Source organism: Daphnia magna, linkage group LG3 (genome assembly GCF_020631705.1).
Source record: "Daphnia magna isolate NIES linkage group LG3, ASM2063170v1.1, whole genome shotgun sequence".
In the NCBI taxonomy this organism is placed as follows: Eukaryota; Metazoa; Arthropoda; class Branchiopoda; order Diplostraca; family Daphniidae; genus Daphnia; species Daphnia magna.
In genome coordinates, this window is record NC_059184.1 from 3544542 (window position 1) to 3570669 (window position 26128).

General features: G+C 41.5%; 3 protein-coding genes and 1 long non-coding RNA gene across 12 annotated transcripts in view; 3 read left to right on the plus strand and 1 right to left on the minus strand.

Moving 5' to 3' along the window:
- The window catches only part of LOC116918725, a 39859-nt gene extending 27882 nt beyond the window's left edge, over positions 1 to 11977 (minus strand). The window contains exons 1-2 of the long non-coding RNA XR_006643955.1: positions 11813 to 11977; positions 11599 to 11746 (exon numbers count right to left, since the gene is read on the minus strand). This is a non-coding gene — a long non-coding RNA (uncharacterized LOC116918725). The remainder of the gene's footprint in view (positions 1 to 11598; positions 11747 to 11812) is intronic.
- On the plus strand, positions 398 to 11361 carry LOC116918706 (box A-binding factor). Of its 3 annotated transcripts, none has more exons than XM_045170470.1 (10): positions 398 to 2296; positions 5425 to 5497; positions 5608 to 5648; positions 6441 to 6662; positions 6736 to 7999; positions 8082 to 8169; positions 8237 to 8555; positions 8616 to 8889; positions 9141 to 9392; positions 9505 to 11361. In XM_045170470.1, exons 1-10 carry the CDS (start codon positions 907 to 909, stop codon positions 9506 to 9508), a joined length of 3927 nt encoding a protein of 1308 aa, XP_045026405.1. In that variant the 5' UTR covers positions 398 to 906; the 3' UTR covers positions 9509 to 11361. The 3 variants fall into 3 exon arrangements, with proteins under 3 accessions (XP_045026405.1, XP_045026403.1, XP_045026404.1); XM_045170468.1 differs by having other exon boundaries at positions 9524 to 11361; XM_045170469.1 differs by having other exon boundaries at positions 9141 to 11361.
- Positions 11978 to 12077: 100 nt separating the features above from the next.
- On the plus strand, positions 12078 to 12805 carry LOC116918720 (mediator of RNA polymerase II transcription subunit 10). The gene is made up of 3 exons (XM_032924467.2): positions 12078 to 12270; positions 12347 to 12430; positions 12494 to 12805. The coding sequence occupies exons 1-3, from the start codon at positions 12149 to 12151 to the stop codon at positions 12696 to 12698; spliced, it is 411 nt and encodes a 136-aa protein (XP_032780358.1). The 5' UTR covers positions 12078 to 12148; the 3' UTR covers positions 12699 to 12805.
- A 1642-nt stretch (positions 12806 to 14447) lies between these two features.
- Positions 14448 to 25781, plus strand: LOC116918668 (neuropeptide F receptor). Of its 7 annotated transcripts, XM_045171323.1 has the most exons (5): positions 17926 to 18129; positions 23382 to 24357; positions 24460 to 25293; positions 25348 to 25468; positions 25524 to 25781. In XM_045171323.1, the coding sequence occupies exons 1-3, from the start codon at positions 18041 to 18043 to the stop codon at positions 25030 to 25032; spliced, it is 1638 nt and encodes a 545-aa protein (XP_045027258.1). In that variant the 5' UTR covers positions 17926 to 18040; the 3' UTR covers positions 25033 to 25293; positions 25348 to 25468; positions 25524 to 25781. The 7 variants fall into 7 exon arrangements, with proteins under 7 accessions (XP_045027262.1, XP_045027258.1, XP_045027257.1 ...); XM_045171327.1 differs by lacking the exon at positions 17926 to 18129 and adding an exon at positions 14448 to 14871 and having other exon boundaries at positions 25371 to 25747; XM_045171322.1 differs by having other exon boundaries at positions 25348 to 25747.
- The last annotated feature ends 347 nt before the right edge of the window (positions 25782 to 26128 follow it).

Here is a 26128-nt window from a genome sequence, read left to right on the forward strand (position 1 = left end):
CGGCAGCACAAGAGAAGCTCAAGTCATCGATTCTCCAATTAGAGGTTGCTCTCCTTATCCTTGGAGCTGTGCTGCTCATCCTGCCCTCACGCGTTGCTCTTACACATTCATCCATCATTTAAGAGACCCATTCAAAAAAAAAAAAGAAAGAATGTGTGTGTGATGTGCCCCCACTCGGATGGGTGGGGTGGTGTGACTGACTGGTTTGCTCAGTTGTTTTGAGCTGATCTTTTCTAGACTATTCACTCTCGTGTCAGCAGGTTAATACCCGTCTAGACTTCCTTTTATTTTTTTACTATTTTTAATAATTTAAAATGCGCGCCGACAATCATTTGAAACAAAAGATGTTTAAAATCACTACTCAAAAATTGACCTTTTCTAATTTTTTTTTGTTACAGCAAAAAACAACAACGTTGACAAAGAAAAGAAAAAAAGATAAAATCAACCTCGATGTACCGTACCATCACAAGAAATGTTGAATTGCTTTAAGCCAGCTACCAACTACTGATCGGTTGATATACCAAAGAAAACAGGGGGAAAAAAGCTGGGCCAACGGCTGGACCTCAATAACAAGACAATTGGCTCTACGTCTGCTGAGTAGGGGAATGTTACGAGTGTAAAAACAGGCTGAGGGTGAATCCGAATAAAAAGAAAAAAAAAATACCAACGGCCTAGACAAAAGCTCGACTCATTCTTTCCCTCGTTTTTGCTGGATCCCTAGGATCGACATCATCGCGATAGCATCGGACAACAACAACAAAAAACACCATAGAAAAAAAGATATTTTTGATTTCCAAGGATCAGCTGGGCGTACCCTTGGATACGATAGACTTAAAAGAAGAGGGGGGGAAAAGACGCTCGTGCAAGAGTGTCGTTGAACGAGATTTGAATGTCTCGCGGGAGAGGATGGAAAGCGTCGCTGACGACAGTAGCGCAATCGGCAAAGTCTTTGGACGTCGTTCCCTTCAGCTATTGACTTTGCAACCGGCTGGTAGTGCCAGCGCACCATCATCGACTTCCTCCTCTTGTTCCTCATCATCCAATTCATCCTCTTCGTCTTTACAGTGTCAACACAGCGACGAATCGACACCAACTGTCACCGTCGCTCAAGAACTTCAAAACTTGCTCAAGATCGACACCCGGTGCAGGTCGACCGAGTACAACAACAACAACAGGTTGATGACAAGCAGATCTGAAGATCGAGTGATACACGAAAACAATTCAATCATGTCTTCCTATCACGGAGGAGAAGAGATGTTAGCTTCCTCTACCGGCGTCCATTCGAATCGTGGACCGACCCGATCCGAAGGCGAAGAGCCGACAGTTGCATCTAAAATGGGTCAACACGATCAACAAGACGCCGACCTCACCAACAACAATCAGAGAGACGTTCTGATCCGTTCATCGTATCACCATCATCACAATACGCATCATCACCATCTTCAACAACAAGAGGAGCAACAACAACAACAACATGAGGATTCGTCCTACGTCAAAAAAGAGGATCACCTCTTTTCATCTTCGTGTCTCTATACGGAATCGTTGGCTGCAGCCGCAGCGGCGGTGGCGGCCGCAGCAGCTGCTGGTGTCAAACAAGAAGATTTTCATCATCATCACCACCACCATCAGCAACATCAACAACAACACGGAAACAATAGCAGTAACTACGTCAAGTTGGAACAATCTGCCGAGCAATTGCATCAAGCGCAACAACAACAACAGCATCAACAACAATCAACCGGGCATGACATTCACGCAAGTCTTTATCATTCCGCTTTATACGCCGGGCCCGTCTACGGCTCCAGCAGCTCCGCAACGTCCGCAATGAGTCACCAGACGGGCTATGTCGATTTCGGACGGCCTGAATTGACCGACCATTACTCGGCTTTACAAAAGTTAAGCTGCTCATTCCCTCCGCCGAGTGGGCCTCCGCCAACGCTGGATTGCGGACCCATCAGCCGAGCGAGCTCGGCGGTACAGCAACAACAACAACTATCATCGACCGATTGCTTGCAACAGCAAACGGCTACAACAATCAACAACAGCGCAACGGGAAGCAGCAGCGGCTACCGGATGATGAGTCCGTCGGCTGCTGCAGCGGCCGCGGCCGCCGCAGTGGCAGCCATGTCTACCCCGCTATACGCCATGTCATCGTTGGGCTATTCAGATTGGGGCACGGCCAGCACGGGAGCCATAACCTCTTCCTCATCGGGAGCGGCACCGACAGTTGGCAGTGCCAACAGTTCCAGCGGTCATCGGACCAGTTCCTCATCAAATTCAACGCCTCTAACCAAAGGTAAAGAAAAGACCCATTTGCCTAGTTGACTATTCAGTTAGAATACCGAAGAAATTATCAAATGAAAATAGTTAGAATTTGAAAAAAAAAAAAGTAAAAACAAAAAGGGGATGTAATAAAAAAAAAAGCTGTTGGCTAAGAGGATCCATGGCATTGGAGAGGGGCTGAAACTCTTTGCGAGCGTGTTGATGAGATTGATTTCATTCGTAGAGAAATAGACGGAAGAAGGAGATGCTGCGGTGAATATTCAACAAGGAGAGCCTTGTCGGGGTTTGGGGTTTTATATGTCTCTATCTATGTGTAACAGTAGGAAAGCGGGAAAGCAATCCGTTCTGTCTACACACGGAGGTGGCTGGGCTTAATATGTGGGAGAGAGAGTTGCCCGTTGCAAATGCTAATGACCCTAGCGGCTAAATACACACACATATACACGCAGCGAAGAGAATAGACCAAGAGGCCCTCTCTCTCTCTCTCTCTGAACAGATGGCACGTGCAATTAGTGACGACCGTGAAGCTGCTGGCTGAAGCTGCCGGCACAGCAGCAAATAGTAATAGCAAAAGCGTCTATTTTTATTTCCCGTCTCAAAGTGTAAAAGAGAGAAAACGAGTAGAGTCTACTGCCTCTCTATCCAAGAGTTTTGTGTTGATGTTGCAAAGCCCCACTCGAGGGCGTGTTCCACCCCTTTTCCCGTCTCACTCCCATTTTTTATTTTTTTTCATTTCATTCTGCCATTTTGATGAGGGAGCGGCCACACACCACCTCATAGAAACCACCGGTTAGTTAAGTAGAACTCGAGTGTACAAATATACACACAAGAGCGAGAGAGATCCCACTTCATTAATTCCCAGGCAGTGGTGTAGTACGTATACGTATAGCCTATATACATATGTATACTTCTTGAAGCTCTTTCCTTTTAAGAACATTTAGAAAACAGATGGTTTAATCCTGGGATAACAATCGAGACACACGAGCTGATGGATGACATTTAAAGCTTTTCCTTCCATTTCTCGTGTACGCATGTAATTATGAGGATATTATTCATACGGGATAGGCAAATTTAGCAAACGCTATCAACAACAAGTGTGGATTTGCGTGAATTCGGCCAACTTGATCCTCAAAGGTATACTGGATTATAAAGTATTACACAAGTATCGGCATCGTAGACAAGTTTTACAAATCATTAGCAAAAACCCAGCGGGAAAGATAAGCAAGATTTTTTAAAAAAGGTGCAACTTTGCATTGAGGCGGGAAGTTCAAATCCGAAAATTTTAAACAAATAATCAAAGAAAATACTATAATGTCATATTATGAAAACGTAGTGACTTCGTTTCAACATTTGTGCGCTCCTGTTGAATTTTTCATTTGACACGTGACACTCCCCTGAAGAAACACCGACCAATTCAATCCCCCCCCCTATCCACCCTGATATTTATCCCATAAAATAATCAGTAACAAAATGGAGGGGACTTTAAAGAAAGTAAAAAAAAAACCAAAAAAATGTAATTCATAAATTACATTGATTTTTTTTTGTATAAACCCGCTACGTCTTGTTCTTCTCTGCTGGACTTGAAGGGGAAGGGTGGGAAGGTCAAGCCTGGTAGAGACTGGGCCAAAGGCGAGACATGGTTTGCTGAAAGCTATTGAGAAGAACGCGAAACGGGGGCGATTTAGCCTCAAGACAAAACACGACATTACCCGTACAGAATAGCTTTTCCCAAATGCGTTCGGTTCACGTCCATCTGCTCACGCTTTTTTTTTTTTCTTTCTTTCTTTAGTGTCCCTTGTCGTCCCTCGTGGCAACTGACAAAATGTGTCAATCAAACGGCGGCTCCCCTCCACATCCCCTCCCCCACCCCTTTATCCCTGCCTCTAAACTGAAAACGCCTGTATACGTAACGCAGTAATTCATTTTCAAATGTTTCAATCGCGCTCAGCAATAAATTCAATTTTACTTTTACGATTTAATTATAGCGCAAAATCCATCATCAATTGAATACTGCAAATGTTATCACACCTCTTTTCTTCACATGATGCCGAATCGCGTCTTGATGACGGATCAAAAGAAAAACCCACGCAATTTACGTCTTTCCGGTATTACTTTGCAATGCCGCCGTGCCATGCCTCATTTTGAAATTGAACGTGGCCTATAAGAAGGCTGGCGGGCACTCATTAGCAACGGTAGGCCTCGATCAATAACACCTCATGCAGTTGCGTCTTCCTCCCAAGAGCATCTTTACGCAACACGATTTAATGACGTCTCAATTCACAAACACACATTCAGCTTCCCCCTTTTTTTTTCAAATGAGTTTGGACGGGATTTTTCTATAGCTCTACTTCTTTAAAAAAAAATATAAATAAAAGGCAAAAATGTTACAAATTAAAATCTCTCACCCGCGCAAAGAGGGGGGTAAAGAGCAAACGTGGGGGAAATATGCGAGCTGTCTGATGAGGATGGCCGAAGGGGTGGTGGCCTTTGATTTTGAGGCCAGCAACTACCAAACATCATCACAAATGGCATCAGTGCGCACGAGAACGCTAATGAAGAGGATAAATATAGAGCAAAGCTCAATTAGCTCTGCGCTCTGTGAACGTTGTACGATCCCAAAGACTTGAGTCATGAGGACGCCCGTAGGTAGAAACAAAAGAAGGACGGAAAAGTTTTTATTTTTGCTGTCCGTCAATGAAAAGCGCGTCAATACGCTGCAGTTTTCACGGGAAAAAAAAGTTTAATATTCACGTACGTACAAAACACACTAAGTTTCATTGATTTGGAATGATAACATCCACCGGATACAACTGGATGAATGACACCGTCGTATAGATTCACAGATATTTTGATAATTCCAATATATATCTGAGATTCTATTCCGGTCCTGAATCGCTTGAATTGGGTAACTGAGATATTTACAGGGTATCAAGAACTTTTGAGGAAAACCAACTTTGCCGACAATCAAAAGTCATATCATTGCGTAGGTTTTCATGGACTCGAACGCAGGCGATAGTCTGTGCAAAAAGCGAACAAGAAAAACGCAAACTTGTTTTTATTTTTTAAGAAAAGTAGGAAATGCGGTTCGCTACCCAACATTTCATTCAAAATCTTATCATTTTCTCTCTAAACGTTATGCAGATACAAACAAATGTCCTACGCCAGGATGCAGCGGCCAGGGTCACGTGACCGGACTTTACACCCATCACCGCAGGTAAAAATAAAAAGGAATTTAAAGCAAAATTTTTCGTGTGCAAATCATTTAATTTGTTTTACTTTCCCCCTTTTTTTTTATTATTATTATTATTTCGAACCTCTGTGCAGCCTATCGGGGTGCCCCAGGAAGGATAAAGTCACGCCGGAAAGTAAGTAGACGCAATGGATGAGGAGGGGAAAGGGGGGGACTCTGTCGTAGGTTCGCAGTCACTATCCCGAATGATGATGTCGACAATAAGTCAGCGATTTGTCGACAAAAACTCTTTTCATTTCTGCCTCTCTTGTGTGCGCGTACAATCACCAACTAAAAGAAATCATTCTTTTAAGTTGGCGATTAATTTATTTCCTATACTGTATATTAGACGATAGAGACTCGAGAGTCTGTGAGTTGTGCAACGGTCGTTATTCATCATCGCGTGTAATAATAAACGCGCCCAGACTGCGGCCGAAAACTTTTGAATGACCCGCGGGCTGTTGCAGTGAACGACTCGCCTTTTAATACCCAAGAGTTTTCAAACAAAACCAACCGAACCCGAAAAGAGAAAGAAAAGAGAGCAACTAGCTCATTAGAAAATTGTTTCATCCGCTCAGGTCGTTTCAACCCACCCCCCAAAAAAAGCTCCTCATTCTCCAACCCGCTTCTTCTTTTGTACACAAGGCTTTTGAGAACGACCCCCAAAAAATGGTGAATCAGATGGAACTAGCAACAGAAGGGAAAAATCTCACGGCAGATTGTGCACTTAACAAAACAACAACAAAAAACTGTTGGAAAATCTTGGACCGAGAAATAAACTTTGATAGAGGCCAATACGAAACCAGTTGCCGAACCTTAACAATAGATTTCAAAAATTTACATAAAAGATACGATACCAAAAAACTGTAGGAAAAAAAAAAACAGTTTAACATTCGTTAATAATCTAACAAAAAAAAAATTCCAACAGTTTTAGCGATGCACGAAACTATCGTCAAATGCCCGACGCCAGGCTGCACAGGCCGTGGTCACGTTAGCAGCGGCCGGACATCACACAGGAGTCTGTCTGGCTGTCCGCTGGCGGCTGCTGTTCGACAAAGTAACAGGAATAGACAGCGCCTATCACAACCCTCATCCAGCAGCAGCAGTGCATCGGCCATCGCAACTTTGACAGTCAGTCACAAAAATTCCGGTCAGTATTTCATTAAACTGATTCGTTACAGCCCACAAAGATCAAATTTCATTTGTTGTGTGTTTGTAAAAAGGCGGAAGCAAAAATGGAAGCGCAGATTTAACTTCATCGATTATCAGCAAATCATTGACGTCCGCAAGCCAACAACATATGGGAGTTCAACTTGCGGCCACGCCCAGTCCAGTTAGTCCGCCCTACCCCCACCACCTCCATCACCAACATTCGCATTTAAGCCATTCGATTCCGGCGGCCACCCATCAACAAAATCAGGCCCTCCATCAGGTATTGTCTAGTCGTATCGGACTGAGCGGATCAAACAACAAACGGAACAGCGACGGCCGGGGCAGTAGCGATTGCAACGACAACCTGACAGGCGGCGGATTGGGCGACTCGTCCTATAGCGGAATTTCGCAAACGCATCCGCACATCACCTCGGTCAACAACGCCAAAAAGAGCCGAAGAGCTAGCGATTTGATGATGATGGATCACGTTAGTAGCGGCAGCCATCATCACCTGAAATCATCCGTCGACGGCAACAGTTCCTGCCGCTCCACTCCGCTGACGCCCCTCTCCTCAAAATCCGGCGGAAGTCAAGACGGCAGTTCCAGTCCTGGAACCGGCGCTTCTCCTTCTTTGTTCCACCAACAAACGTCGTCCTTCCGAACACCTTCAGCCATGATGAGTGGCATGATGATGGCCGGAAGTAGCGTCAACGATCCAACATCCGTAACGGCCTATCATCAAACTGCTCCGACGGCCTACTACCAGCAACCTTACTACCACCATTTGTACCCTAATCCGCACCATCAACCCCACCACCACCACCATCCTGGATATTATCAAACCGCTCATCATCATCACCACCACCAAGGATGGACAACAGACTTCACGGCTGGACTGCACCATCACCACCATCCGGGAGCTTCCGTCGTTCCGTCAGTTCCCATGGCCCTACCATCCTCTGCTGTTATAAGTAGCGCGACCACAATAACCCCTGCATCAGCAGCGGTAGCGACCGCCTATCAGCATTCGTTTCCCCTAACGCCCGACGGCAGTTGCGGCAATCCGGCCGGAACGGCGGCTGGAGAAAACGTTACGGGTAGTAATAGCGCTGGAGTAACGTCGTCTGCTATGTACGAAACAAACGCGTTGCAAAGTAACAAGGGGAACAATAAAGATTCTATGGGATCCGAGGATCACAATCAGCAACAACAACGGCAACAAGATTCTTACAGCACCATTCAAGCAGACGGCGTGACTGCAGTGGATAATGGCCAAGGCTTGATCCAGCAACAATCAGAAAGCGGTGACCACCACGCCCCATCTTATTACACAAAGTATGCCCTCCAATTCATTTTTCGATAAATATTCTTTAAAAAAAAAAATTATTCTCAACACGCGTTTTTTGCAACTTCAAAGTGTCGGAAATGCATTTACACCGTGCAGTACAGCCATCAACTTATCGGTGAAATGCAGTTTAGAAGCGCCTCCATCGACAATCACAGGAGTAAGTTTCAATCAAAATTTGTCATTTGAACACAAAAAAAAGAAGTCAACTTTCGATGTTTCAATAGTCGGAAAATGGGGACTACAACGGGCCGAATAGCAGCGACCCCTATACGATCACCGTCCAGCAACACAAAGAGACAAAATTGAACAGCAGTTTACAGCCAGAAGAGCAAACTGACCCGTTAGATTTTTCCTGCGGAGGTGGATCGAATAGCGACGAATTGATCCAGCAACAGCAACACAGCGAAAACGCGGACGTCTACAATGGCGACACAGCATCGGCTGCAGCAGCCAAAGCAGCGGCACATTCCTACGCTTTCGGACGGCCGTTACACGCCGATTATTCTGCCGCCGAACGCTCTTTCTATTACCGCGACACGTTGGGTACCGACACAATAAATTCCATTTAATTATCGATCAATTATTTACGTCAAAATCTATTAGGCTACAATGGATCTCAAACTGCCGTGTCTTATAACGGTTATGGAAGCTCTAATGGGCCCGATCCCGCAGCCTATCAATGTTCCAGTTTCGCTAACGGTAACGACACCAATTTCCAATACGGCGGAAGTCCTGTGGCAACACCAGCGTCACCAATGCTAACGTCTGCCTGTTACACGCATCCAGCAAGGGTAGGGGCCACCGCTGGATCGACAACGGCATCCCTGATTTTCGGTGTTTCGTCGTCGGCTCATGATAAATCCAGCGATTCGTCGTCGTAAGTTCTCCCCCCACCCCCTGTCAAGCTCATTCCGCAATCTCGTCGTCTAGCTTCATCAACTATTGATAGCTTAGTTTTCCCTCTTTGCTGATCTCTTGTGCGTTCATTTGATCCGGATTGGGACACTGAACGTTCTTTCTTTTTTTCCGACGGGAAAATCTTTACAAATCCGGATTGTCATTGTTTTATTATTAAACACCTAATCGGCTACAACCCAAATAATTCCATTAAATAAAAACAAAAAAAAGGCTCTGCATCCTACGAGGTGGATCATCAGAAAACGGGAAAATGGCAATGTTGGCAGCCAATGCAGCAACAGCTACCGGTATGACGCAAAATCAAGAATTAAAATGTCCAACGCTTGGATGTGATGGTTCGGGTCACACGACGGGAAACTACGCCACCCACCGCACCCTGTCAGGTTGTCCACGGGCCAGCACCACCGGAACAAATAGCAGATCAAGGACTAGCACTAGGGACACGAGCACCGAGCCGTTACGGTGAGGCAAATTGTTTTGTTTTCGTAAATTTCGATTTAAAAAAATATTCAAGTCGAAATTTACAAATCCAATTTCCATAGCCTCGAATAGTTGTTTTCTTAACTTTGAACAGGTGATTGCGTTATCGACAGATGGCTATAACCAGGTGATACATCATTCACTATACCATTCCCCGCAATTACCCGCCGAGTTCCCATCCACATGCGATAACCTGCTGTTCCTCGTGCGCGAAAAATGACTTTCCGTCCTTGTGATGCCATCTAGCGACCGCTGTTCAATGTGGATCATGGTGACAAAACCTCAAAGTGGGTTACGGAAAACCACGTAAGAAAGTCGAACAAAAAACTTTCGCGCCCAACAATCGACAAAAGCGCATTCGATCGACAAAAAGAGAAACGCAAATAATGAAAACGAAAGATATGGCAGGTGAATGATTGGTTACGGATGAATAGGGGCTTGCAAATGTACAAAAGAAATGAAAACTGGTATTTCCACATCTTCAGTTGCTCCACGACAACCACGCCATTATTCAGTAGACGACAAAGCGAAGTGTGTACGTATACAAAACAGTCCTCTCTCCCCTCATCCCCAAGAAAGAAAAGAGAAAAAAAAAACAGCCAAACTCGAGAAATACTCGGGCCAACAACAACAACCAATATATACTTTTATGGACATTATCGTCCGAAATGTCAACCTTTGTTTGCATGCATTACCACACCAAAACATAAACACGACCAACAAGGTGTTTTGGGCCGGGTCGACATTACTCAGGCTTCATTTCCAGCTTGTTTCAAAGATAATTGCGTTCACCACTTCACACGCATAGACCGGCTGTCCATTGTCAATTCATCCGAGCCCACTTGAAAAGTCAATCTTTTATCTAATAAAACGTGCGTTTTTCAGGCTGTTGATGCAAAAAAGAAAATCTTTCACTTGTTTCTTTGTTTTGTGCATAATCAACACACCAGTTACAATTATATCTTGTACACAAACAGATATTTATATACCCCAAAACATTCTGTCAATTGTCGTCACTCTCAAAATGTTGTTATTCGTGTTACATGGCCAAACAATCTATCACTAGCTAGTCATTAACTTTTGAACAACCCATTTGTTTGATTTCCTACTCCTAGAATTTCTAGTCACAAATTCGATTTAGTCCTAAAACGACGTCATTTGCTTTCAGTCACCTTCCCAACAAATGTAAAATAAAAGCACCAAAACTATTGAATGACCTTCAACCAACAGAACTGAACGTGTTGGACAAAAGAAAAAGAAAATAAGCAAAAAAAAAAAAAAAAATGGCAAACGTGAAAATTTTCTCCGGTGAAATGTGTTACTTGTATCTGGGGGCATTTTCAAGCGATAGAATCGCTATTCATTTTTTTACGTCCCTTAACCTCAACGATGTTTTAATGGAAATTTAAAAGTGTGATTATGTTTTAGTTTTTTTTTACCTGTGATGATCTATGTATGCTATCTGTGTTTTGGAGGGAAACTGAAATGGCTGATGTTCCTCCCCCTTCCCACCGAACTAATAAATCTGTGGCACGTGTAACGTCATTCTGTTCTGGTTGATAGGTGTCCATTCCCAGCCGAAAGCAAAATATTCAAACATTCAATTGTTTTTCCTTCGATTTTTTTTTGTCTGTTTGTTTCTACTTCCCCAAACACAAACGATTTGGCGTACATGCGGTTTACCTGTTATTAAACGGCTCTCCCTTTTTCACCCCTTGATTCAGTTTACGCGAAACAAAAAGAAAAAAGATGTCGGAAAAATTACGACCTTTGTTCGGTGTGTTAACCTTGTTGTGTCTTGTTTACGTTATGGTTCGAATGGTGTTCTTTCTTTTGTCTCTACAAAAATTGATCTCTGGTTCTTGACGTTCGAAACACATAGGCTTCGGGTTCACTTAATCAAGTTTATGTGTGAAAGAATGAAAATAAACGTTACTGAGTTTCCTCAAAACTAATCTTCAATCTAGTTTGCTAGCCCCGATTGGAAGATTGTTCTCTCTTTCGTCAATTAAATGGAATTAGACAGAGCAAGTTTAATCATAGACAGTACATTCTACACTGGCGAACGACTGGTTCGCTACGGTATTAAGTGATTCAGATTTCTCTGGGAAACTTAAAATGAGGAAAAACAGATGCCTGATGCATTTCCAGCAAGAAGATAAACTGAGATATAGTTAAAGTTTCCTACCTGAATAAGAGGTGACACGATGAAAGGAAGAAACAGCAACGGGCAGAATCAACCAAAGCGTTATTTCCACCGAAAATGGTTCACTGGTGAATCATTAGCTGGTTGCATGGTTCACAAGCTCGGTAGACTCACGTGGTTCCAACAGAATCTGATACAGACTCTTCAATATTAAATTTTTGATAGTAAAAGAACGTAGGGACAAGAATTTGCTTACCATTAAAATATTCTGTGTGTGAACTCAATTAAAGTTATCAACTTCAAAGACAGGAAGCAAATTCACTCGGCTGAGAGTTGGGTGACCACTCTTGATAAATACATTAACTCGTTTGAATTTCATAGATCCAGAACTCCTCGCTCCCCGGTATCGATGGCTGCATGGCTCGAAAATATCGAATACCCACTCCGTTGCCAGATGTCATATCTATTCGATTCAAAATTGCCAAGCGTCGTCTGCCAAAATCGAAATCTGGCATTGTGGCAATCATTTCATTGAGTTATTTATTGGTGTTTGTTTTCGTGTTTATATTCTGGGTTTTTTCCCTCAGTAAAAATGAGTGCTGCTCTCGAAAATCTCGAAAATCAATTGGAACTTTTCGTGGAAAATGTCCGACAGGTCAAAATTATTGTTAGTGACTTTCAACCACAAGGGCAGAGTGTTCTCAACCAGAAAATGTAAGATCATATTTAAGGTTGCATTGTAATATTTTTCTATTAACGTATTGTTCCTTGTTTAAAACTATTTATGCAGAAATTCTATCGTGCAAGGTTTGCAGGAAATTGATAAACTGAAATCTCAGGTGCAAGAAGTACATGTACCTCTGGAAGTTTTTGAGTAAGTTAACAGTAAATTGTTTCCCGTTGTAACTAAAGCTTACTTTTGTTTGTTATTTTGTAGTTACATTGATGAAGGGAGAAATCCTCAGTTATACACAAAAGATTGCATGGAAAAAGCTTTAAATAAGAATGAACAAGTCAAAGGAAAGATTGATTCATACAGGAAGTTTAGAGCTCACTTACTAGAAGAGCTTAGCCAAGTCTTTCCGAATGAGACAATGAAATATCGGACTGCCCGAGGAGATGATGTCAATAGAATCCAATAGTTTGGAATAACAAAGTCTTTTTTCATATTGGAAATGCAGGCTGTAAATTGCCTTAGACTCGGCTCTTGCAGCTTTGACTTGAATATACAGTTTTCTATAAATGTAAACAGTTTGTTTCTTTAACACATTTCCTATACCAACTTCCTAGCTGTAGATGTACACCCCTATATTTCTGAATAACTGCCATGTTCAAGAACAAATATTCAGCCTGAATTACAAAATGGTACTGTTGTGCTATTATTAGCTAAAAACAAGTTTCTAGTCAAACAGTTTCCAGATGAATTGGACACCAAAAATTGAACCAAAAAAAACTCAAACATGTTGTTTAACAACAATCATTCATATGTTGCGATGATGGAAGATGAGCATGGTCACATTGTCGACCAAAATCATGAATCATTGACTCTCGAAATGGGACTGCAAGACGCAATCCTCGCGAAATGAAATCATATAGAAATTCCCGATCGTGAATAAGAATTAACAACTTCAGGGAAGGGAGCATGATGGAACACAAAGAACTAGCCTCAATTGAATAACCCGATATACCGACCTACGGGTATAATTAACGGATTACAGACGGAGCCGAGGGCCTTTTAATTAACCTCGTCTGATTAAATATTTTGCTGAGTAATTGCATTCCTGGCATATAGTCGGACAGGTGCTTATTGCAACCAATCTCGAGCGTTGTGACACAGAAAAAATTCGAATAATACTTAGGTCACTGCCTACATTCCGTTAAAGAAATGCACACTTTTAAAGTCATCCTGCCACTAAACATGCACGGATATAAAAAACTGCCTCCATTTGTGTTCTTTGAATTAAGACCCATCGTTTAATTCTTTGCTACCCGGCATCTCCTTCCAATTAGCTGCAAGGTAAAGCGTACAATTCCAACAGTCTTCCCCTGGCGGCCCCGTTCTTGCAAAATTGTTGTTGCGGGACCTACATTTGTTTTGTAATGGTAGGAAATTGTTTACTGCGTTGCTGTCCACCTTCACAGAAAATGAATTTGTCAAAACTGCGTTCATTCTGAGCATGAATCAAAACCGCGTGTCACTCAAGCGTGAAATTCACTACGTGGTTTTTACACGAAAGCTCTTCTTCAACATCTTCTTTTCTGTCAAGAGTAAAACTTTTACCGATTTCGATGGCGGTGCTTTGACTTCACCTGAGATTGTTTTACGAACCGTAAAGCACTAGCCTACTGCATAATGCTACTCGGCTATACTGTCTTAAAACGTCTTAGTCACGCTTCAATAAAAGGACCAGGTATCCGAATGAAACGTAGACTGCGCCCCATTTCATCTTCTATTCGGCCAGTGTATAATAGATTTTTACCTTGTTCCTTTCATCTCATCTTTCCCTTTTTCTTTTCACCTCAACAATCTCAAATTCTTCTTTTGAATTTTCCCCCAACAACCGATTTTTATTTTTAAAGAAGACTTATTGAAGCCTGAGATGGAACCTATTGTAATGCAGCTGGTTGCGTACGTGCCATCTTTAAGCCTTCCATGTTTTGATAGAAAGTTGGACCGGTAACTAGCCGTACATAATACAATGTGGGGGAGAAAGAGCGTGTTACGTGACAAACATCAGACTAGTTGGCGCAAGGCAACGGTTTGGATTTCTTTTTCCTACTCAACAAAAAGGGTAGGGGAAACCCTCTGATCCTATGAACGACACGCATATACAGCGGACAGATGTACAATAGAAATAAAGGGATCAGCAGCATGTGTGTGTTGAGCACCAGTACTCCTGGACTAGTCGGTGAAGACGGGGCGTACGCCTTTTAACATAGTGCTCGACTTTCTTGCTTATTTCTTTCACCAAAAAAAGGAAAGAAAAAAAAAACGCCAAGGCTTAAAAGATAAAATCTGGTGAGTAGAGAGAATTCGATTCGACTCGTTCCGGACAATAGAATCCCGTTTAGAGGGATTTGTTTGATAGCTATTTGGTACGTGCTAAGTGCTGTCTGCCCGAAGAAGCTTTTGCGTGCATATTGAATCACCAGTCACTGCTTCGTTCAAAGCGAAAACAAACCCAAGAAAAAAACAAAAAAAAAAACGAACAAGCATAGAAAATGAGTTCTTCATCAAAGGCCAATCAACGAACGTCGTCCCTGATGCCGTCAATTTTCCAGTTGTTAGCCCACAGAGCCGCAGTTGAATCTACGGTACGTAATAAGCTTTTCCCTCGTTTCTGTGTGTATAAACCAATTACGTTTGTGATGAAAAGTTTGTCGATTTGTCCATTTTCTGGCGTCTCTCTACACCCCGTACACCTCAAAGGTATACCCTAGGGATTTTATAAATCGTTCTTGCACACATTTCTTTTCTAATGACATACGTGTGTACGTACGTATGTTCTACTGTACATTTGCCCGTCATCCCATCACGATTGCGCAAATCGGAGATCTTTAATGTCTTTCATTTTTCGTTTCCCACCGCTAGATTTGCCAAGTTGGGATTTGTCTGTAAAAGAACACCGAGTTAAACCTCAATCGGCAATTCAATTGAATTTCTGTTTCATGTATGTTTGTCTGATTGGTTTTCTTTGTACATGAACATCAAACAGTTTTGGGATGACAAGTCTGGCGAACCCGGTAATCTAGCAATATGCTGCTACATTTCTTTCTTATTATTTTTAAAAATCTTTTCCTCTTCCAATACATTGGTTACCTTTTGTCCAATTACTCGTATAAGCTTTAGAAATAGACCGGCTGGGAACCGTCAGTCGGAACCTTGGTGAAGTCTTAACAGTTGCCATAGATATCTTTAATCTATACTGTGATCTCTAATAACGTCAAATTGTGTAAGAAGGCCATCGGGGATTGTCCAGATGGGATGAAAAAGCGATTGAAATCCAGCTTAAGACTTTATCAAAATTATTAGTGACCTCCGAAAAATAGAAAAATAAAATAGATTAAAAGAATGTTATCACAATTATAAAAAGAAGAACTCGCTGAACTCTTTTACGAACAGGTTGGGCCTAGCTTACAAATAATGTCGAGATATATTTCCGTTTTCATTTTATTTTGAACAAACATTGATCTATGGTGCCTGAACGATTGTAAGGGATTTTTATAAGCCTCTCTTGAGACGAACGTAAGCAGTACTTTCGGGTACAAGTGGACACGTAATTAACCGAATATTTGCTTCTCTGGGACATTCACAAACTACGCAGATGAAGCTAATGAGGAAAAATATTAATCGCATTTTTTTGAATTGGTTAAAAAGGCGAAAAATACGCCTTTGCTGTTTATGAATGCAAAAGAGAGGGATACATAACATTGGAATAATTTTCAATGTTGTCTCATGCATGACACTATGAATACAAGATGACTGTATATCTTTATCAATAGCATGAAGGCGTTCGAGAAATCTTTTATTCGCCTCGTTCCTATTTCTCGTCTCGTTAACGAATAAGGCTTTCAAAAATAATAACAGGTATTTCTATATATAGGCCTTAACAAAGAAAACATGAGTAGAAATGATAATGAAAAAAACTGCACTAGGTACGTAGGCCTATGTATCAAATGACAATAAAAACTGAGTGTGTAACGGATGCATATAAAAATTCCCAGAGTGCTAGAGAGTCGATATATTTTACACGGCTGAAACGCGAATAATATACATAGCGATTTATACGGATATATAGGAGAAAGTGGCTACTGAATGGATCATCTCTTATGTATAAGTCGATCGATGAAGCGCATGTTCCTGTGGAACATGTATAGTCTGGAGAATCTGAATAAGCTGGGATGGTCTATTATTGTTACATGGCTGATACGATAGCCAATCCAAAAGGCGGTTATCGATCTGTAACGGGGCTCTTTTACATGCCAAAAATATGGCACATTGTCGGAAAGGTCTACTATTAAAACTCAAGAACCAATGGAAATATCAGGTTACTCTGCTAGCCGTCTATGTTCAGTTAATTATGTGTGTAATTACAATTTTCGTTTCCTATCTTCCTCTTGTTTCTTAACCTTACGAAGTTCATTATGAATAAATAAATGGCAGGTACTGAACTGAATCATGGCGTGTGCCGATTACAGAACAATTGGTTTTACAGGTGTCTAAGGGACGACCTACGAGATACCTATTCAATACCAAGTTTTAAACAGATTGGATATTCATGGTGAACGGTACTACTATAGGTCTAGCATAGTCTATAACGTGTCGAGTTGTTGTGTAGGTGTCTCTCGTGTAATTGGATTATCTGTATCTTTATCATGATATGTGATTCCTAAAGCGTGATTACTAAATTCAGCGTAGTCCTTGGTGGAGTTGAGTAGTTGTGAAGCACTAAGTGATTGTGAGAGCATTGAGTAGTTGTTGAGAGTGGTCTGATGCGATCAAAATGAATTCGGAATGGAAATGGTGTGATGACGCAACATGTTTTTATTCCATACACTTTGTGTGAGAACGGAGGGCATGGATCAGCAAGAACGTTGGAGGAGTATGGCATACAAATCGGGATAGTGTGGGAATCGAAAAGAGAGTGACGTATTACAATTCAATGGCCATAACCTTTGTATCACAGTACCGCAGATCTATTTTTAACATGTCTCGGATAGTCACCTGTTCAATATGTGGGTAGGTTATGTATTTAAAATGTCTAAAGTATGGCGTCGTTGTATAATTTGAGATTGCCTATTCGAGATGCCAATCTCAGCTGGGTTAAGCAACTAGGTTAAAAAGTGAACTTTGATCTTCGAATAATATTACAAGAGAATGAATCGAACAGATGTTGGAAATAACGGATAACGAAAGACGAGCGTATTCTAAGGGCGATTTCATATTCTAATCACATTTTTCATTGTATAACTGCTCGGTTGACGTAAGGAAATGAAATTCTCAATTGGTGTGATCTTGAGCAAAGGTATCGAGGAATGTATAAGTAAGCAGAGCTAACATTTATTTTTTTGGCTTTTTACTTTTAAAATACGAACATACTATAATTTGTTGTTTAAAGATAATATGCGATGGGAAGGGGCATCTAACCGAAATAGGTTTCATAAACCGATACATAGCAAATGCCCACTGGCATTTCAGGGAGTTTTTGTGTTTAGGGCCCATTTCATTTGTTTTTACCGCCCAAAGTCCATATTTTTCCCCTTTTTTCCGTCGGCCATTTTTTTTTTTTCTTTTTCATCTTTCTTTTTTTCATATGTTCCGAGCTACTGTGACATTTGCAGGGAATTTGTCAGCGTATCGAAATCGGAGGAGGGGGGACCAAAAATCCATCATGGCTGCCTGCTTTTCTTTTTCTTCCACCACGAATCGGCCTATCCAACCCTTTAGCTTAGCCTTGAGACTGAATTCAGTGACACGTGTACGATGTTGCGAACAGTTTCTTCAATCTCTGTGTCTTCAACAGATTTTTGCCGGGACAGTGAAAATCTGAGTGTTGCGCCTAATTGTTCACGGTTAGTCAACTGGCATGTGATTTTCATTTTCTCATACTGTGTAAGTTATTCCAAACGCCTTTTAGCAATTTATTATGCTCGATTGAAGCTTTCAAAATGCATTCATTGTTCTATTTGATTGATTATTCCGCCATTCGATATTAGTAGAAACAGTGGATATAGAGAAATTTCTGTGCCAAAATGTCTGTAAAATCGATAAGTAAAAAATCCTTAACCTATCATGCTTGGTATCAATCATCAAGATACACCTAATTCAGTCAAAGACATAGAATAAGAGTGTACGGAACGGATGGATGAGTTGAGATTATTATTGAACTGCTGACGAATAAAGATAAGAGAAGAAGAAAAATCGATGGTGTAATTTATCTACTGCTCTGTTAACTAAGTTAGTGGAATACGCAGAGATGACGGCGATTCAACTAAACCTACAAACTGATGATTAGGTTTTCTTGTTTCCTAAAATTGAACGCATAATAAGAAAGAAAAAAAAATCAACTTTAACACTGTTCGTAACAATATGGCCTTTAATGGAATACTTAAAGAACATTTGGTAAGCCTTTTCCAGCACTGTGGAGGGGGGGGGGCGTTAAGCTGCGCCACATCAATACAATAAAATGGTCATTATTTTCCTTAATATTTGTCTGCATGATGGGTTTCCTCTGTCGCTATGTTCATGTTACTGCTCATCACCTTTTGTCAGTTTGCACGAGAACGAGTGGAAACAGAGGGGGATGGTTTGTTTATCAAGGATCGAATGTCGAGGTGATTGATGGTCACGTACAGTTATTACGACAAAATGACGGCGAAAGGTTCATTATTGAGCAACGAAACAGAATGCTCCTCTGACCAACATTGCATACATACTTTGGTAACACATAGAGAACGTCTTTTTAGAAAAAGGATATTGTCAATGACGTTTGATTGCCATTGAAGTTGACCGCTGGGCATATTGATTCGAATCATTTCGACTTGTTCTTTAATTCAAACCATTTTTCCTTATTTTCTAGGTCAAGTATACATGTGTATTTAAGTCGAATCTTTGTTGTTCGCCCAAGTAGAAAATAATTAGCCTAAGCATTTGTTTTTGTTATTTTGTAAGCTCCGTTGCCAAGTCTTTATTTTTGCATCATCTACTTCTTGTGTCATGTCTGATTTGTAAGCTTTTCCCCCTCAAGCCTGTACACACGCTAAAATAAGTGACTTATGTCCAATTTGTCTATTTAGTTTGGGTTCAAAGTACGATTGAAGTTCAACAACCCTCCGTTAACATATTATTCATCGACCCTAATTAGCTAAACTTGATATCACAAAACATGTACCGTGAAAATCGTATCGTTGCAGTTGCCCTTGAGGCTTATTCCCAAACATTGGCATGAAGTAACAACAGTGACATTTCTTGAACTTCAAAAAAATTTGAATATCTTTTCCAACTGACACGCGAAGATCACAAACTTTCGTGAGGGAATTTCAAAGTTTGTTTAGTTAATATTTTTTAAATATCAGAACGTTGCTGCACATTGCTGGTATATTTATGAAAACGCTAAACAGCATCGCCTCGTAACGAATCGTTTCATTTTCTAAAATAGAAGAGGGAAATTTCTTGTTTCTTTGAGATACACTTTGTTTGAACTTGCCGGGTGTTATGACGCCACTGGTAACACGTTAGAGATGTAATTTAATCACGATGTTTCTGCATGTTTGCATTAGATATACCGTGACTGGGATTATTGGCTTTTCTCTTTTTATGCTCTTTGGTTTTCATAAACAAAAAAGGTTGGAACAATGAGAGGTAATTGCATGCGGGATTTATTAAAGATGCAGACGGGAAAAATGCGACATCACGCACGAATCACCACATCGAGAAACTCATCTTATTCGTAGGAAAATCATTGACGAAAAGCTATGATGACTACGACTGTTTTGGGATCTTGCCACCTCCAGTTTCACTCTGATATTTAATCATATAGAGAAACGAAAAAAAGACTGTCTATTCCATCACGTACACTGTAATCAGAAATCGATAAATGACTGCCTTTTTTTCCGTGTTCTATCTGAGCATTTATTAATCACAGCTTGATAATATACGCGCATAGTATTGTTACGAGAATATATTAAACGTGGAAGAATACCGGCCCAACATCCATTAAGTTATTATTATAGTTGCGGGTCGCTGCGTGTAAAATGTCATGGCCCAACGTGAGAGGGAAAAACCCCTCGTGAAAATCAAATAAATTGTGTTGGCATACATTTTTTATGAATTTGCGTAATAGTGAGGCGTCCGTGGAAATAGTAGTAAGCGCGTTAACAGCGTTTGAGTAACTGCCTAAGCTTTGTGTCATTCACGTGCACCTTTGCGTTGGATGCACATTTCGTGCATCCAAAGTTTCCCTGTTTTCTTTGTCTAATGCAAACTTTATCATAATGCATTTTTCCGTGTGTGCGTAAATGTAAAACGACTAGACAATTCAGTTGGTGTTGCGTGTATTTATAGCTATGAATGAATTATGGCCGTAGGCGGTGTGCTCACGCGGGACGTAGGAATTATCAGCTCTAGCGAAATAGTAAAAAATAAAGGTGGGGGGATGTTTAAAATTTTACAATGCCGCTATTGTATCAAAACAAGTTTCTGGCCTGTTTTGTTTTTGTTTATTTCATTTTTCTACGTCGACCACTGACGGTGCAAGTGAAGTTGATCGTACAAAAAGTGTAAAGAACTTTGTTTACTTCATCGCCCCCTTTTTGGCGTCAATTTACCATTTTAGGTAGTACGTAGATAAACAGGGTGCATTACATTCATTACAACTAATTGTGACGGTTACTAGCATGACGCTCATCATTAGCTGCCGGAAGCAATAGCAATCGGTTATTAAAGTATAGCCAGTTTTATTTTTTTTTTCCTGGACGGATGGAAGTGTCCTGCGATATATATACCACCATAAAAAATTGGCACAAAAAGCCTTTTTTTTTTTCTTCCTTTCATTTCCCCTCCCCATTTTTATCTAACGTGAACAATCAATATTAACAACCCCGAGTTACATTTTTTAAAAAATACTTTCAAACTAGATAATTATCTCCAGAGACAATTTCTGCAACGCACAAGACTGAAAAAAGACATTCAATTATTCTATCCGTGTAACAATGTACAACAACACCATCATCGTAGCATCCAGATACAACGGTAGAACAGAATTAAGGGGCGTGCTTCCTTCCAGCGGGGTGGAAGGCTACCGAAAACCGTTGGTAACGAGAGAATCTGTTGGGTCGTGACGCCCGCGCAGAAGCGCCAAACATGTAATCTCTCAGTGCTCACTCGTGCGCTTCATAGAAAACCAGACTTTCCTATATAAAAGAGCGAACACTTTGTTTTTAGTCCCCCCAAAAATACTAGAACTGTACGGATGTCGACCTGAGGCTGCCAGTTCTCCGTAATCGTTCATCTAAGCATTAGCCCACTTGACTTTGTGGCTCCATTATGCGATCGAGTGTCTTCTGCTGTCTCCGATAAAACGTTGCCCAATTATTATATATGTGTGTGTGTGTGCTGTGTGTGTATCCTACGACTCGTGTGTGCTGAAATTTACTCAATCCATTTGAGTAAATGTGTCCTCTATTCGGATGCGTGTTGGAAAAGATCTAGAGTGGCAAATAAAAAAATCGATTGATGAGCAGTCTGCGGATGCCGTGTCAGCTGACTCACTAATTCTGTTATGCGAACCTTTTTCTTTTGAGAAGTTTTTGTCGATTCGACAAAGACGACATTAGTGATCAGCCAATAGGAAGTCAAGGTATGCAAATCAGTTTCTATATGATAACAAGAAAGAATTCACATGAGAAGTTGAATTGGATACTAAAAAATGCATCGCGCTGCGCTGTCATTCCCCCCGTTGTATTAAATTGCGGATAAAAGTTCCGTGCACGAAAATCAAACTTTGTGCCAGGATCATTATATTCTTCCCCTTTTTTAGCATTCCTTGAGCGTGATCGGGTTAACCTCAAGTCGAATCTTATGAATCTCTTTCCAACGTTATTCCCATGGCAACGAACACTTCAACTCCCAATAAAGAGGTTTCTCGTTGCGACTTTAGATATTTATTATTACCGCAGCCATTCTATATATCGTATAGCAATAATATGTCGTATAAAATGGAAAAAAAGAAAATTGGGAAAAGAAACACGAGTCATAAAAGCCTTTCCGCCAGGAAGATCCAGCACATCCTGCAAAGACGGAAGCTGCGAAACAATCGACTAAATAAGACTATTATCCTTTTTTACTTTGTCTCGTTTTTCCTTTGTAAAAAAATTGTAAATCGATTGTATCAAAAACCAACTACAGTATATCCAGCACCTCTGTGCTAACTTTACACTCCGGCATCGGTATATGCTGGAGGGAAAGAAAAAAAGAACCCGAAACTTTTTTCCTGGCAGATGCGTGTACCGGATCTCACGTTCCTATAAATGTGTAGTAAATACAAGCACAGCTGCTCCTTGTTGTCCCGCATATATTGAATCTTCGTTTTTATGTTCGTTCGTGAAACGATCAAAATAGTTTGCGTCCCCATCGTTCTCACGAACGCGGCGGCTATCCAACTTCACTCGTCTTCTTTTCTCGTTTGCTGGACATTAAAGTTAAATAAGACACTCTATTTGTCGAATTGGCTGGTAGTTTTGATCGTCTCGTCCAACTGACAGTTTTAAAAGGAAAAGAAAAAAGAAAGCAATTTTCACGATTACAAATCGTGACAGCGTCAACATATCAACGGATCAGAGTTAATAACCTGTCTAGCGAGCCCAGCTACCGAAGTGTCCGTCCACTTCCTTTTTTGCCACTCGGCTGATCCGTCGACCAGATCAAAACCGCCGAGAACCATAGCCGCGCAATTTACGACAACATCCATAAGCGCCATCCGCACCATCATTGTCTCTGGCGCAGAGAAGAAAAAACAAAAATGCAGGCAATTTCTATGCGGATTTTTGTCTCATCTTTTCCGAACTTTATATACTCATCCCCAGTGTCTTTGATACACGTCCCTGGCCAAAGTATAAAGCACAATGGCACATTATGGCCGCCAGCAGCTACATTACTCTCTATTGTGCCTTAGGTAATAAATGGAACAGTCGTTAAATGGTGTATGAAGTAAAGCTAAATGACGATTTCGCTCTGTGTGTGCGGAACAATAACTTTGCCGCCCCATCTTTTGACAGCGAACGACATTCAGTTTTTTTTTCTTCTTGTGCAAATAATCGATTTATAGATTGACCGCACCCCTATTGAACTTGGCTGCCAACATGGAGGATTATCAACCGTTGGACGATTCGTTTGACGATCCGCACAATCTGACGGCCTGGATCATGCAACATATGGAGCGAACGGAAGGCGGTCTTGCCGGCCAATTGAATCACACGACAATCCGAATTTTAGTGCACAATTTGACCAACTTATTGTTGAAACATCACAGTAGCGGTGGCCCAGGTGGTTTAATCAATTTCAATATTAACCCGGACGACGAACACTATTGGTCCCGAGTGATGGAAAACAGGAGGGTAGGATACGGAGCCTCGTGCGTTCTCATCACCCTTTACTCTGTGCTCATTATGGCCGGTTCTCTGGGCAACTGTCTCGTCATTTGGGCCGTCATCCGCCAGCCGACGATGCGGACGCTGCGCAACACGTTCATCACTAATTTAGCCGTGTCTGATTTGTTGTTGTGTCTCGTTACAATGCCTCTAACTTTGCTCGAGATCATCACCAAATATTGGCCCTTGGGCGATTCGGTCATTAGCTGCAAGTTGGCAGGTGGTCTCCAGGCCGTCTCTATCTTTGTGTCCACCATGTCCATCACGGCTATTTCGTTGGACCGTTACCAGTTGATCGTTTATCCAACGACGGATTATCTGAAAAGGATAGGCGCCGCTGCCGGCCTCTTTTCCATTTGGGCGCTGAGTTTCCTCCTAGCGGCGCCCATGTTCCTCTTCCGTTCACTGGACCATCACTCGCTTTGGCCATCGCATTACGGAATAGGTGTCGAATCGGTTGACTACTGCTACGAAAATTGGCCCGTTGCCCACGGTAGAGCTCTCTACTCAGCGGCCACCATTGTCCTACAATACGCAGCGCCCATCCTCATCGTGTCTGTCGTACACGCCAAAATCTGCCGACGTCTACGTTTGCGACAATCTCTCATGATGTCAATGGGAAAAGATTCAAAGAAACAAGCGTCGGAGAAACAGGTAAATGAAATAAATATTTAGGTTTAACATGCCAGTTTTTAATGGATTTCGTCATTATCTTTTCTATCTACGAAACAATTTCCACGAAATCATTAAAAAAAGCGACTGAGACGGCTGAATTCTTTGCTCGTTACGATCGCTTTCATCTTCGCGGTTTGTTGGATGCCACTTAACGTTTACAACCTGGTGCTTGACTTGTACAACCCGTTCCAAAAGCCCGAAGATCAAGAGACCATGTTGATTATCTATGCCGTGTGCCACGTCCTGGGCATGTCTTCCGCCTGCGCCAATCCTTGGCTCTACGGCTGGTACAATGACAATTTCCGGAACGAGTTCCGTGATATTGTCAGTCCTTTACTGCGTTGTTTTGGGCGCCATTGTCCCGCATTGGCCACCTCCATTTCCGTTTCCAGGTCGTCGTCCAGGCAAAAGGCTGTGCAGCGTCCCGACGCCAGCGTTAATGGCATGCATGGCGGTGGGGCAGGAGGAACAGGCGTCCTTAACGGAGAAGACGAACGTTCGCAGATTGCGTGCACGGACGACGACGACAATTTGCCTCATCTGATCAACAACATCCCAATGACGTCGATGCAAATGAACCAATTGACCTGCGAAGTTGAAATGACGTACTCGTCTTGCATCCAATCTACCATCCAATCCAGTGACATGCTCTGAAATGCTGCCATCTGTGAACTCTAAAAGAAGACGTTTTTTGCAAACTCATTGCCTCCCATTGTTCTTCTTTTTTTAGTTTCTTGTCGTCCTGACAACATCTTGATTAAACCGCAGTCACAAAAGGTGTTTTATGGACCAGTTATATAATAGACATTCTCACGTTGATGTATACAAGCCACTGAATGTGTTGTTGTCAATGTTTATGTACGTTATTATGTTTTCTGCAAACAAAGAGAGAAAACGTACACATGTCCCCATTTTGTGAGTCCTTTTGTCAAACTAAGAGAAACGATTCTTTATTCAATCACAATAAAGTATTATATACATTTATTGTATAGCTGTCTTGGGGGTTATGTAACACAGAAGAACGCGACCATATCGTCACGGATTTTGACTTGACGTAGCACCAAATACGTGCTGTGAGGAAGGCACGAAGGTGAATCAATGTTTGCACAATTGAAGGTATGATATTTTGGATAGATGTCGTATAGGTGGAGGTGTGTGGAAATCTGACGTGGTGGATCAATCACCACGGTAATGCCTCACACAACTTTTTGTGCTTTTTGCCCTAATGGCTGTGCACACATTCAATAGAACGTGTTTAATCGTGCAAAAGGCGTCTTGTGAAGACGACGAGCAAGCGAAAGATTGAAGGCGAATGTAGTGGTTGATATAAACCCGCGAAATTATATGAAATACATATGCGTGAATTCAATAACGGTATTAGCATGCAGCTGTCTGCCAATCTTCCTAGTACGACTACCTTCCCATCATTTGCAGAGCATTTATGAAAAATCAATACCGTCTTTACTCATTAATGGGCACTACCGTACACCACTGGGTCCCTTTTGCATTTCAGCTTCCAAATAAATGAATATATATAATATACATATATGTGCTACATTAACGGTTTTGTGAATTTTTTTGCATCAAAACCGCCATGTTTTAACGTAGACGTGGTCACCATCGCCATACACAAGACTCTTGTGACAAGAGACGTTTCAACTGGTATTTGGGTATTTTGGACTATGGTTTTTACGGGAGTTTTTACGTAGGTAGTTTTGGTTAGCCAAAGACATTCAATAACAAAATGTAA